A 14,940-nucleotide genomic window follows, 5' to 3' on the forward strand; every position below is an offset into this window, starting at 1 on the left:
TAATCTGGACCGTCCATTATTTTAAATTGCACTCACAAGTATCTGGTGGGACACGGACTCCAGACGGAGGCCTCGACCGAACAAAATGATAAAATAAATAAAGAGAGATGAAGACACCATTCCAAGGTGAGACCTTGGGATATGGCAAATATTATAGGTAAAAAAAAAATGGTAGAAAATTATGTTCAAAATCAATTTATGAAAGTATTTAAAAGTTTCAATTGATGATCAGTGTGAGGTCTATCTTCTAAAACGTGATATAATTATGATGTATATGTGGCGTGAACAAGAATTACCCAAAATACACATTTAATGTCCTTTATTTTTTTGTCAACATATTCAATTTTCATGTAAATGTTTAGACTTTGTGTTTTCATATTTCTTCTCAATAGAACTTATGGCAGATTAGACTGATTTAAATACATGTTATGAATTCCTAATTTCTTTATTTACTTGAGGACATGAAGATTTAAGTCTTGAGAAGTTTGATAAGTCTTAATTTTACTAATACTCTTGAATATATAGTTTTAATTATTTATTTACTTGATGACATTCCGGTTGGATGCCATGCCGGATAGATGCCTTTCCATTTTTTAAAATTCCTCAAAACATTTCTCATTTTTTATTTTTTATTTACCGTAAATAAAAATTTCGGCAACTATCTATTAGATCTAGGTCGGTTTTAAATTAAGCGAATGATGTAATTGTGGTGTTTTTTGTTTCAATTTTCTAAAAGTTATATACTTCATGCTAAAGAATTTTGAGTTGATTTTGTGGTTTGCTCATAAATTTTGCATAATTTTACTTAAATTTGATAGAAAAATAAGGGTTATTACTCTGAAGTGAAACAACTACTCCTGGTGGATAGCCTTAACATGTATGACAAAATGCGTCAATGAGAAAAAGACAAATTTTAACAAATTCCTCTAAATCAGGCAAAATAGTATGTAGAAATATCAATTTAATACAGAACACACATTTAAACTGGTAACTCTGTAAATGAATTGTACCCATTTGACATCAAGGAAAACTTTGATTTTGAACCAAAACAAAAATGACATTATTTCTTTGTCTAATGACCCTACAAATCTGGACTGAAGCATTTGCTAAAAATACAAGTACACAAAAAAAAACAGAGAAATTACCAAGTGAAAAGACAGATGGCATAAATATAAAAAAAAAAAAAAAAATGTGGTAACATGTTCCATTAACTTCTTAACTGTAAAAAAAAAAATAACCGAGCCAAATGAGAAGAGCAAAAATTTCAGCCTTTCTTGATCCTGACACTTGCTGACAACTCTGAGCTTGTATGGCAATCATCAAAAGTTTGTGCTTGGTTGGTTGGGTTGGCTTAAATTGTGGCTTAAATTAGAGAAATATTGCATTATGGTATAGTTTGAAGTATTGTGCCCTGTTGTATAATCTTACTGCAACCAAATAAACCAAGACGGAAGAAATCTTTTAATATTTTTTTAGTATTATATGTTGGAAGATGTAATTCTTACAATTTTAATTTTGAAAGGTAACACCTGTCCTAATATTTTTGTGTTATCCTAGTTTATATTTGAAGTACAATTGTATAATTCAAATCTGATACAACATGTGATGGAATAACTACATCACATGTCATTGATTCCACAAGGACAACAAATAATTTTGAGTACTACGTACATATATCAAGTACAAAGATATTAAATCCACTAAAGAGAATTCTTCAACACATAAATTCTTCTATTACAGCAATTCTGTTGCACAAAACAACGAATCAACTTGTTAATGATAATTAATTTCAGTGTAAAGATATAAATTGGGGTTGTTAAACTTCTGTTTCAAATGAGCAAATAAAACTTCATATGATGTAAATGATGTTGAATATAAATTAGCCCAAAAGACTAGTATTTTTTCTTTGGGTTTACAAGGCTGTTAAATGTTGATTAATTAACCCAAATTAGTTAGATTAATGAACTCCTATAAGAACAGTTTTGAGCATACATGATATTCAGAAACAAAACCAAAATCAGGTTAGACATAAAATATGATAAATTAGTAATACAATAACTGTATGAGTGTTTTAGAGACTTTTTTTTTTTTTTTTCTGCTGGTCAGAGATTTTATCTCACAAATATAAATGCGAATCCGATGGCGTAAGATTGTAAACCACATAAGGCCTGTGCATTGTAAAGCATGTTAATCTATCTCAAAATTAACTTTTTTGGTTGATATATGTGTTTTTTTAACTGCATTTATATATGTTTTAATTCACAAACAAATTAAGTAAAAACCTCCAATAACTGCAATGGTCCAAATTGTACAAGAGTTTGCTGTGTCCTTGTATTGACACGCCATAAAATTGTACATATGGAGTCTAAAGCAGTAGATCAATTAATTCCCAATTATTTAATTTTATCTATGCCTTTATAAATATCTCTCTTCCTTAAATTTTATTATGCTTATTTTCCTGTACATTGTTCCATTTTTTTTTTCTGGCATGCTCTGTTTGCCTTGTACATAGTTCTTTCCACTTAATTCTCTGTGCTTTTCACAACAAGGTTCCACCTTCTCCATTGATTTGACACTAATCTTTCCCCTCCCTTTCTCTATTATTAAGATTCTACATTTCTTCGTGCCAGTTTTTGTATGTTTCGGTCTATTTCTGTAATTTTATTATCCTAATTTTCCTGTACATAGTTCAAAATTTTAATTGAAAAAGTCATTATTTATTTCATAAGCCAGTTAAATGTTAGACTATCTTTCTTTACCGGAGCTCCGATTTATTTTGCATTTTGATGTCATATTAAAAGAAACTTTTCGGTGCTTCTGTAAAGAAATATAGTCTAACACTTCAACTGGCTTATGAAATAACTAATGGCTTTTCCAATTAAAAATTTGAAATATGTACATGAAAATTAGAATAATAAAACTAAAGAAATAGAATGAATTCGAAACATACGAAAGCTGGCACGAAGAAATGTAGAATCTTAATGCCACCAATGACACCGACAGTTATGAACATGATGCAGAGGTCGATCGCAATGACAAGCTTGCGGATTGAAGCCCAGCAACCATGCGAGTCCTTAGTGTAGGAGAGGTCACATATGCCACATCGGCATGTTTTGCTGCTGCCGGTTTGGTTGGGTTGTGTAATATGTGGGATGGTCGGGGGCCAGCATCGATCACGTCTATGTCGGTGTTTACTATAATTGCTTGGAAAGGGGAGGTTATGCAAGATAGATTTGCATTTCCTCTGGAAAGATATGTATATAAGCATATTATTATTGAAATAATTTATCAATAATTAATAGAAGCAAGAAATAATTGGTACTATTGGTAACATTGGAATCATGTATCAAAGAATAGTATGTAAAAAATAAGAAAATATTTTAAAAGTGATTTTCTTTGTTGTATCTTAGTAGGTTTGAAAAATATTTACTGTTGATAGTTTAAGTAGATGATAACTAACGATGTAATTTGGTACCATTGTAAGGGTCCGTTCGGCTACATACTATTTACCGTGGGAAATAAAAATTTGCTCAGAGTCAAGTTTTTATTCCCACGGTAGACAGTAAAATTTAGTTCAAAATTTTTGATTCTCACACTCATTCCTATTCCCTACTGGATGCCGAACGGGCCCTAAATGAACGTTTGGCCCCACTTTTATTACAAAAAAGAAGAAGAAGAGAGGTCAAATGGTCAATGTGGGCCCCTTAAAGTTAGATACTGTTGATTCGTTCCGATATTGCAATCATTATAATAAGAATCACCAAATCAGTTGTCAATCTGATTAAAAGTATCACATTTACTATTGATGTAGTCCAAATATCGAATCAACTAATGCCATTATCTTCTTTTTAATTAAGATTAATCTGTAATTTAAACTCCACCAATTGAGAAATAGGAATACTAATAAAATATTTGTGATTGAATGGGCAAGATTCTAATTATAAACTTTTAACAGATGGATATACAAAAATTGACATTTAAAATTTTAAATCAATACATAACTAATTTCTCAACGAAAAGAATTTCAACAGATTTCGAAAAACAATATAATTTATTAAAACCTCCCACATAAATGGATTTCCTTTTATTAATCATTTCAAGTTAATTACTGGAATTGTGAAACTTCATAATATAGATGATATATACTCTTAATAGTCTCTAACCGAGATAATTAGCAGAAACACTAATTAACCGCTACAAGGTTAGTATGTGGATTAAAAAATGGTTAAGTTTTACAAACCATAGACAAAGAAATATCATTTTAATCACATAAATATATGTTTCAGGAACATGGTATTTGACAGACCCCTAATAAAACATTAAATGAAATTGTGTTCGTGTCATTAATCTCGCATTCGACAAAAAGCCAAATTGAGCATAGGGAAAGACTATCGCTCAACCCATGAAATTAACCAACTTCCCGAATATGAAAATGGACAACTCGTCTAGGTTGTAAAAGAAATCACCAGGCTCATGATCACTGAACCGTTTAACATGATCTCAATAATAAAATCACATGGAGACCAATTTTTACATTTTTTTTAGAATTTTTTTACTATTTATTAAGATAAGAACAAAATAGTTGTTTTCAGAGTTTGAGCTATTGAAAAACACAATGATTTTGCAAACTTCTAACAACATGTAAAAAACTTTCAAAAAAATATAAAATTTAGTCTCCAAGAACATTTTAATATGAAGATTTTGTTTAACGGTTTAAATTAATTATTTGGACTTTGAAATATTAAAATATGAGTATGTATATAATATATGTTATCTGATTAGTTTTGGAAATTTCTTCACGAACTTCTCTTCCAACAAAGTGTTGACATCCATTCAGAATCTTTTTTTTTTCTTTCCAAAAATCACTATAAATAATCTGTTTATTGCACAACAACCATGGAAGTACAAACAGAAAGCAATTATTTCTTCTCTGCCAACAAAGTGTTGACAACTTGACATCCATTCAGGATCTATCTTTTTTTTTTTTTACTATTTCCAAAAATCACTGTAATCTGTTTATTGCACAACAACCATGGAAGTACAAACAGAAAGCAATTATTGCACTTTCCGTTGAGGACGTGAGCAAAAATTTCTTCTCTCCTGCTACTATGATATAATTTCCTAAGTTTAGTTTACCATATATTATAAACAGATTTCTTAATCAACAAATTAAATGTCGCTATTGTTGCTTCACTAGTAAAATATATATTGCTAGAAAAATATAATTCAAAACGCCCAATCATGCTCCTTAATTAGATATATTCAATATTATCTAATAATGTTGAAAATAATAATCAATTAATTTAATTGAAATTGAAAGTTGAGACATGTGAAAGAAGGAATTCATTGCCTACGTTTTAAGTGTCTAATTATACTCATGTGTTAAAAAATATAATAAATTTCAAATTTCAAATAATAATTCAATGAAATTAATTTTATTTTATTTCCAAAAAAATTCATTACGGTCAAAAGAAAACATTGGATCTTGTAATTTTCTAAAAATATTAAGAAGATAAAAAAAAATAATAGTTTATTATGGAGTCTAGCTAGTATAACATCAGTGTCATATGACACTAACTTTAAAATTGATTAAATAGACTCCAAACGACTAATTCAAACCGTTCAAACTAATTTACTTTATGAGTGATGGGTTTACACACAAACTTTTTATATTTTTGAGTTATTTTAGTATCAAATCGAGCAGTAAAAATGATGAAAAATGAATGTATTAAAATTAACTTAAAAACTCACACAATTGACCGCTTGACTTGATACTAAATAAGTTCGAAAAATTATAAAGTTTGCATGTAAACGCACAACTAATGAAGTAGATTGGTTTGAACGGTTTGGATTCACCGTTTGAAGTCGATACGATAGATTTTGGAGTTGGTGTTTAGGCTAAAATAACACTGATGTTATACTAGCCAAACTCTTTATTATGGTTTACTTAAAAAAAATTTCCTAATTCAATTGTTCATATTTCTTTTTTCAAACATGAATAATGTACTACTAATGAAAAATATTGTAATATAAATTAAATTAGGAGATTATGATTTACAAAAAGTAGGACATAGTCTAAATATTATTTTGTTTGTGCTCGATTATTTTCCAGTTGTTAATTTACAATTGTTATTTCAATTACAAGGATGCGAAGCAATTCAATTTAGCAATATTGCTAAATTAACAATTTCTCTTCATATGCCAAGTATAATTTTGTAAGTAATAGTTTCTGAAATGCAATGTTAGCAATTGCAAAATTATCAATTATAAAACTAAAACAGGGATGCAAATATTCTAAAATTAATGTGAAGAAAATTGCTAATTTGTTGATGTGACAAATAAATTAAAATTTTATAATTGTAGGAAATGAAAATCGACTTTGTGATAAACAATAAAAAGAAAAAGAAAAATCGATTTGCTAATTGGGAACATGATGCGCCTCTCTAACTTGTTAGCTCTAGATGGTGCGATAATATCAACCTACAATGTTTTTGTTACTATTCTTGAACATCTATTATTTAACACAACAAAAGTAGTATTGGAAGCATACCTCCTAGTCCCCGTTATAAGGCCAAGATGATCTGCACAATATCAAATCAAACTCAGGTTTCTTAAGAGAAAAATAATTTGGCAAAAAGAAAAAAACAGAAAAACAGAGAAGAAGAAGACTTTCACAGAGAGAATGAAAACATTTGGTTGCCCAAGCATCAAATTGATCCTAGTGATAATGTGTCTTCTGACATGGACGGCTAGCTCGACCAACTATGAATGCTCAGAAGAGGATTCTGGCAGTAACAAGACGGAGGCGAAGAAGTTGCACATAATTGCAATCTTTGCTATTTTAGCGACCGGTACATTTGGCTGCTCCGTCCCTACACTCGGCCGGTGGTTTCCGGCCATCAGTCCTGACAAAGACTATTTTTATTTAGTTAAGGCTTTCGCTGCTGGTGTCATTCTTGCCACCGGCTTCATTCACATCCTCCCGGAGGCCACCATCGAAAAGCTTACGCCACCGGCCGAGTGTAGGTACGGAGCAGCCAAATGTACCGACCGCTAAAATAGCAAAGATTGCAATTATGTGCAACTTCTTCGCCTCCGTCTTGTTACTGCCAGAATCCTCTTCTGAGCATTCATAGTTGGTCGAGCTAGCCGTCCATGTCAGAAGACACATTATCACTAGGATCAATTTGATGCTTGGGCAACCAAATGTTTTCATTGTCTCTCTGTGGAAGTCTTCTTTTCTCTGTTTTTCTGTTTTTTTCTTTTGCCAAATTATTTTTCTCTTAAGAAACCTGAGTTTGATTTGATATTGTGCAGATCATCTTGGCCTTATAACGGGGACTAGGAGGTATGCTTCCAATACTATTTTTGTTGTGTTAAATAATAGATGTCCAAGAATAGTAACTAAACCATTTTAGGTTGATATTATCGCACCATCTAGAGCTAACAAGTTAGAGAGGCGCATCATGTTCCCAATTAGCACATTTCAAAAAAAATGAAAAATTTGGTCTCCAATCACATTTCATTATGGAGATCATGTTGAACGGATGGAGATCGTGTTAATTAAGTTGATAATCGACGTTATTTTACCTTTGATGCAATAAAAAGTATATGTAGTCTCTGATTTATGGTTTTAGAAAATAAATAAATTACGACCATCAAACAAATTTGTCAATCTAGTAAAATATCACAATTAAAGAACATTCATCTAAAACTTTAGTTTTAATGTTTATAATATTAATATATATCATGCATATATATGTAAGGTTTACTTTACTTGTTTCCTTGATGAAGGTATTGGAATTAGGCATAATTGTACATTCAGTGATCGTTGGTATCTACCATAAGGCCGCTTATTGCTGCCTTGAGCTTTCACCAGTTATTTGAGGGTCTTGGTCTTGGATCCTGCATTGCTCAGGTAAACTTTTACTAATTATATATTATGTTCTAGCTGTATGATGATATATATATATGTCATATATAGTCCCATATATAGTCTTGAGATGATAAAACCATGCTTAATATAATTAATTGTTAGTATTTCATGAAAACATTTACTTGATATGTACCTTTTATGCAAACAACTGAATAACATAAATCTTTATTTCTACCACTACAGGGAAAATTTTCATTGAAGTCGGTGATGATAATGTCGATCTTTTTTTCACTGACAGCTCCAATGGGAATTGTCCTAGGTATGGGGATAGCATCAAGCTACAATGAGAATAGCCACACAGCATTAATATATTGTTGAAGGGCTTTACTCTGTATCTGCAGGGATTTTGATATATATACATGTCACTTGTTGATCTTCTTGCTGAGGACTTCATGAATGCACGTGTACAGAACAGCGGAAAGCTACAGTTATTGATGAACATTTTCTTACTTATGGGCGTAGGTCTGATGTCTCTCATTGCCAAATGGGCGTAGAATTAATGTTGAACATTTTTCAGTGCAATATTGTTTTAGTATTTTTCAATTGCTTATTTTTTTTGTTTCTTAAAAAAAATCAAGTCCGAAAGCTTCAGCTTCATATTCTGATTGCATATTTTACAGTTAAGACAATTTCTTTTTTCTTTTTCTTTTTTCTCCTGCTACTATGATATAATTTCCTAATGACGCTATTGTTGCTTCACTGGTAAAATATCTATTGCTAAAAATATAATTCAATACGGCCAAAGAAGCACCTTAATATGATATAAATCAATATTATCTAATTATGTTGAAAAAATTAGAATCAATTAATTTACTTGAAATTGAAAGTTCAGACATGTGAAAGAAGGAATTCATTGCCTTCGTTTTAAATGCCTAATTACACTCAAAAATATTATGGGTTCAATAATAACATAAAATTAATTCAAATTTCAAATAATTATTGAATGTAATTAATTTTATTTTATTTTCCAAATAATGCATTACGGTCAAAAATAATAATAAAACATTGGATCTTTTAATTTTCAACAAAACTAAGAAGTTAAAAAAATTATTACTTTATTATGATTCACATGAAATATTGATTTTTTTCATAATTCAATTGTTAATATTTATATTTTTCAAGTATGAATTATGTATTAATGAATTTTTATGATATATGGGCATGTTATCATGATGTTAACACCAAGTACAAGAGTAGTGAAACCTTACAAAAAAAAGTAAGAGATTAGTTATGAACAGATCAAATTTCATAATCACTGTTTTTAATAGTTAAAATCAGTCAAAAAATAGCGGTTTTCACTGGTGGAGAATATACAATTAGTGTCGCCTCATTAGTATCGGACATCTTAAAAAGCCGACACTAATACTATTAGTGTCGGTCAATATAAATAGCTGACACTAATTGTCAGATATTAGTGTCGGCTGATTATAAAAAGCCGACACTAATACTTTAGTGTCGGCTGTTTATAAACAACCGATCGACACTAATATCTGACAATTAGTGTCAGCCTTTTAGAAATAGCCGACACAATACTTAGTGTCAGTTTTTTATAATCAGCCGACACTAAAGTATTAGTCTCGGCCTTTTATAATCAGCCGACACTAAGTATTAGTGTCGGCTATTTGTCGGCCTTTTATAATCAGCGGACACTAAGTATTAGTGTCGGCTATTTCTAAAAGGCTGACACTAGCCAACTCTAAAAGGCCGACACTCAAACTGAAAATTTTAGAAGCAATGAATTCCTTCTAAAAGGCCCACTACACCATTTTGGTATTTTCTAAATAATTCTAGACCATTTTGGTATTTTCTAAATTATTCTATATCATTTTGGTATTTTCTAAATTATTCTAGATCATTTTGATATTTTCTAAATTAATAGGGCAATTTTCTAAACCATTTTGGTATGTTCTAAATTATTCTAGACAATTTTTGTAGGGTTTTCGGATACCACTTTTGGGGTTTCGCGGTAACCAAAACCCTTTTAGGCTTAAGCTGCGGAAAGAACGTAAAACAAAAATTTTTACTTCTAACTCAAGCCGTGAATTAAAAGGGATATGCCGGAAAGACCAAAGCAGAGTTCCTTCTGAAGTCTTTCATTGCAAGGACCCTTTTAATCCTTTTTACAGATCTACTCCATGATTGATTTCTAAAACTTTAATCTACTTACAAATTAAATAGATTAATATAACATATTTATACCTTGTTTCCAAATCACAGTTGGAATGCAGACCGAGCGAGTAGAGCCTCACCAGGGAAAGAGTCGACTCGGAGTATCACACGTGTGATACCTCTATCGGTTATCCACCAGGACTAACCGGAGAGCGGTTTATTTCTTCTGCCAGAAATACCGTAAACCGCAGAATTATGCAAAAACACTATTCACGGGAATAAGACGAAAACCCGTAAACACGAATTTTCGGTTGCTCAGTTTCATCAATATGCAAAACTGACATACCGCGAAATTTGGTAAAACACTATTCATCAACCCGTAAATATTCTCCACAACAACCCGCAAGATTATACGTCAACTACGTATAACTTTCTTTTCTCAACCGAAACACTATTTGGGAGAGAAACCGAGAAAGAGAGAAAATACCGATTCGTTTCTGCACGAAAAGATACATGTGAATGTGCATATGTATATATGTGAATATATCTTTCTCTCTCTACCCCTCCACCCCTATTTATAGTGTTTAGAGTTGGTTGCAAAAGACCAAAATGCCCTCCATGTTCGGCCTATTTACAAGACATGCCATTGACACCTCATCCTTTTTATATGTGAAATGACCAAAATACCCCTTCCACACCCTTCCACATCCTTCTCCATGCTTCTACACATGCAAGGTGGCATAGGTGTGAAATGACCATTTTGCCCTTGTGGATAGGATTGATGACATGTCATCTGGATAGGATCAATGACGTGTCATGCGGATAAGCTCGAATCTGAAAAGACCCGAATGCCCTCGGCCCGAACACAAATAATATTCGTATAATTATTCTAAACAATTATATATATATTTTTCTTTCGGTTATTTGTTTCGGTATCGATGACATGTCATCTGGATAGGATCGATGACGTGTCATGCGGATAAGGTCGAATCTGAAAAGACTCGAATGCCCTCGGCCCGAACACAAATAATATTCGTATAATTATTCTGAATAATTATATATATTTTTCTTGCGGTTGTTGTTTCGATAATTTATACAATGTGTCCTGCACATTTATAAATTAACCGGTCAACTTTTATATAACGTGTCACACACGTTTATAAATTAACCAATGTTTTTGCTTGTTATTTTTACATAACATTTATAATTTAATTATAACACGTATAATTAATTATAACCATCTTATCATTGATCATAACCAATTTATAATCAATCAAAATAAGATTCTCCGATTAACTCCTATATGGTGTGACCCAATAGGATCTGTGTTATGTTGGTAAATAGAGTTAAAACCGTTTTAACTTCTATAATCATGGGTGGCGTCTAGCAACACATCATGACCATCCAATTACACATATGATGCTGTACTGTACAATATCACGATCCAGTAAACAATTTACTTGTGTCTGTTCCTCTGTCTCATAGCTATCAGATCAGTTTCAAGGTAGATGTGTGTCATCCTTGCTAACTGAATCTTTTCTTGAGCATATTATCAAATATGATTACTCTTGTAATCATACCGCGCGCTGATAATCTTACTCTATCAATGGGCCCAGTGATGCTATAACTCGTATAGAGATACGAGGGACAAGTAGTATTCTTGGCAGACTATCACTTCCTCAGCTAAGCTATATATATCGAAATGCTACCGTTATGACTGCTTTCTACGGACAGTGTTAGATAACACTCACACATATATATTTCTTAGTGGGAACGATAAATACCTCATACTTTAGAACGTGACACTGAATGAAAAACATAAATGACACGAACACAATTCTATTTAATGTTTTCATTCGGGGTCTGTCAAATATCATGTTCCTAGAACATGTATCTATGTGATTAAAATGACATCTCGTGTCAAATGGTTTGCAAAACTTAACCATCTTTCAATCCACATACTAACCTTATAGTGGTAATTAGTGTTCCTGCTAATTACCTTGGTTAGTGACCTTTTAAGATTAAGAGTATATATCATCTATATTATGGAGTTTCACAATTTCAGTCATGAACTCGAAATGATCCATAAATTCAATAATACTCAAGGCAACAAAATGATATTAATCATCCAATTCATGAACAAAGCTTTATGATAAATTATCGTATTATTGACTTCTAGATTATTACAAACTAACAATTTTGGTATTTTCTAAATTATTCTAGACCATTTTATATTTCCAAATTAATAAGACAATATTCTAAACCATTTAAAATGAACTAATTAATTATATTATAAATTAAAATTAAAATTAAAAAAATTAAAAAAACCTGACTCGAACAGCCGATCGATCAGACATTCAGAGCTTCGAAAGGGACCCGAAAAGAAAAGAGGTTCCTAAAAAATTCTAAATCATTTTACAATTTTCTAAATTAATTTCTAAATTATTCTAAACTATTTTGGATATTTTCTAAATTATTCTAGACCATTTTGGTATTTTCTAAATTATTCTAGACCATTTTGTTATTTTCTAAATTATTCGAGACCATTTTGGTATTTTCTAAATTATTATAGACCATTTTGGTATTTTCTAAATTATTCTAGACCATTTTGCTATTTTCTAAATTATTCTAGACTATTTTGGTATTTTCTAAATTATTCTAGACCATTTTGGTATTTTTTAAATAATTCTAGACCATTTTGGTATTTTCTAAATTATTCTAGACTATTTTGGTATTTTCTAAATTATTTTACACCATTTTGGTATTTTCTAAATTATTCTACACCATTTTGGATTTCTAAATTAATAAGACAATATTCTAAACCATTTAAAATGAACTAATTAATTATATTATAAATTATAATTGAAATTAAAAAAATACAAAAACCTGAATCGAAGAGCCGATCGATCAGACAGTCAGAGCTCCGAAAGGGACCCGAAAAGAAAAGAGGTTCCTAAAAAAATTCTAAATCATTTTACAATTTTCTAAATTAATCGAACATTTTTTAAAATTAATTTCTAAATTATTCTAGACCATTTTGGATATTTTCTAAATTATTGTAGACCATTTTGGATATTTTCTAAATTATTCTAGACCATTTTTGTATTTTCTAAATTATTCGAGACCATTTTGGTATTTTCTAAATTATTCTATACCATTTTGGTATTTTCTAAATTATTCTAGACCATTTTGGTATTTTCTAAATTATTCTACACCATTTTGGATTTCTAAATTAATAAGACAATATTCTAAACCATTTAAAATGAACTAATTAATTATATTATAAATTATAATTGAAATTAAAAAAATAAAAAAACCTGAATCGAAGAGCCGATCGATCAGACAGTCAGAGCTCCGAAAGGGACCCGAAAAGAAAAGAGGTTCCTAAAAAAATTCTAAATCATTTTACAATTTTCTAAATTAATCGAACATTTTTTTAAATTAATTTCTAAATTATTCTAGACCATTTTGGATATTTTCTAAATTATTGTAGACCATTTTGGATATTTTCTAAATTATTCTAGACCATTTTTGTATTTTCTAAATTATTCGAGACCATTTTGGTATTTTCTAAATTATTCTAGACCATTTTGGTATTTTCTAAACTATTCTAGACCATTTTGGTATTTTCTAAATTATTCTAGATTATTTTGGTATTTTTTAAATTATTCTAGACCATTTTGATATTTTCTAAATAATTCTAGACCATTTTGATATTTTCTAAATTATTCTAGACCATTTTGGTATTTTCTAAATTATTTTAGACTATTTTGGTATTTTTTAAAATTCTAAATTATTTGGACATTATTCTAAACGATTTAAAACTAAATAATTAAATATATTATAAATATAAAATTAAATTAAAAAGTACCTTAATAGAAGGGATGAGGGAGTGGGGAGCCGTGTGGGGAAGAAGGACCCCGGGTGGCCCTTTTGTAGGCTAATTCCGAGTCCGGAAATTTTTTTTCTGGATTTGGGACCGGAATTTTTTTTCCGGTTTTAGAATGGAGTTTCCGGAAAAAAAATTTCAGGTTTGGGTAGTTTTGGAAATAAACAACCGAATTGGTTATTTTTTGAAAATTTATTTATTTTTTGGATATAAATAGAAAAATCGGCGTGAGACCTTGGGATATGGCAAATATTATACGTAAAAAAAATGGTAGAAAATTATGTTCAAAATCAATTTATGAAAGTATTTAAAAGTTTCGATTGATGATCAGTGTGAGGTCTATCTTCAAAAACGTGATATAATTATGATGTATATGTGGCGTGAACAAGAATTACCCAAAATACATATTTAATATCCTTTATTTTTTGGTCAACATATTCAATTTTCATGTAAATGTTTAGACTTTGTGTTTTCATATTTCTTCTCAATAGAACTTATGGCAGATTAGACTGATTTAAATACATGTTATGAATTCCTTGTTGGGTTTCACGGTGCTGTAACCAAAAACCCGTTTAGGCTTAAGTTGCGGAATGACCGTAGAACAAAAATTTCTACGGCCAACTTAAGCTCAGGATTAAACGGGGCATGTCAGGAAACTTTCCAATGCGGTCCACCTTTAGTATTCCTTTGGCATCAAAACCCAATTTAATCCTTTTACAGATTTACTCCATGATTGATTTCTAAAACTTTAATCTACTTACCAATTAAATAGATTAATATAGCATATTTATACCTTGTTTCCAAATCATAGTTGGAATGCAGACCGAGCGAGTAGAGCCTCACCAGGGAAGGAATCGACTCGGAGTATCACACGTGTGATACCTCTATTGGTTATCCACCAGGACTAACCGGAGAGCGGTTTATTTCTTCTGCCAGAAATACCGTAAACTGCGGAATTCTGCAAAAACACTATTCATAGGAAAAAGACGAAAATTCGTAAACACGA

General features: G+C 30.6%; 1 protein-coding gene across 1 annotated transcript; it reads left to right on the forward strand.

The window, feature by feature from the left end:
* Nucleotides 1-6,727: 6,727 nt before the first annotated feature.
* LOC144553882 (zinc transporter 9-like) lies at nucleotides 6,728-8,254 on the forward strand. The gene is made up of 4 exons (XM_078302068.1): nucleotides 6,728-7,022; nucleotides 7,318-7,348; nucleotides 7,828-7,918; nucleotides 8,120-8,254. Exons 1-4 carry the CDS (start codon nucleotides 6,728-6,730, stop codon nucleotides 8,252-8,254), a joined length of 552 nt encoding a protein of 183 aa, XP_078158194.1.
* Nucleotides 8,255-14,940: the final 6,686 nt, after the last annotated feature.

Source organism: Carex rostrata, chromosome 5 (assembly GCF_964058835.1).
Source record: "Carex rostrata chromosome 5, lpCarRost1.2, whole genome shotgun sequence".
NCBI classification, from domain to species: domain Eukaryota; kingdom Viridiplantae; phylum Streptophyta; class Magnoliopsida; order Poales; family Cyperaceae; genus Carex; species Carex rostrata.

Coding starts and splice junctions, on each gene's coding strand:
- LOC144553882 (XM_078302068.1), top strand. CDS start 6,728: ATGTGTCTTCTGACATGGACGGCTAGCTCGACCAACTATGAATGCTCA. Junction 7,023..7,317: donor GCTTACGCCACCGGCCGAGT/GTAGGTACGGAG, acceptor GATATTGTGCAG/ATCATCTTGGCCTTATAACG. Junction 7,349..7,827: donor CTTATAACGGGGACTAGGAG/GTATGCTTCCAA, acceptor GTACATTCAGTG/ATCGTTGGTATCTACCATAA.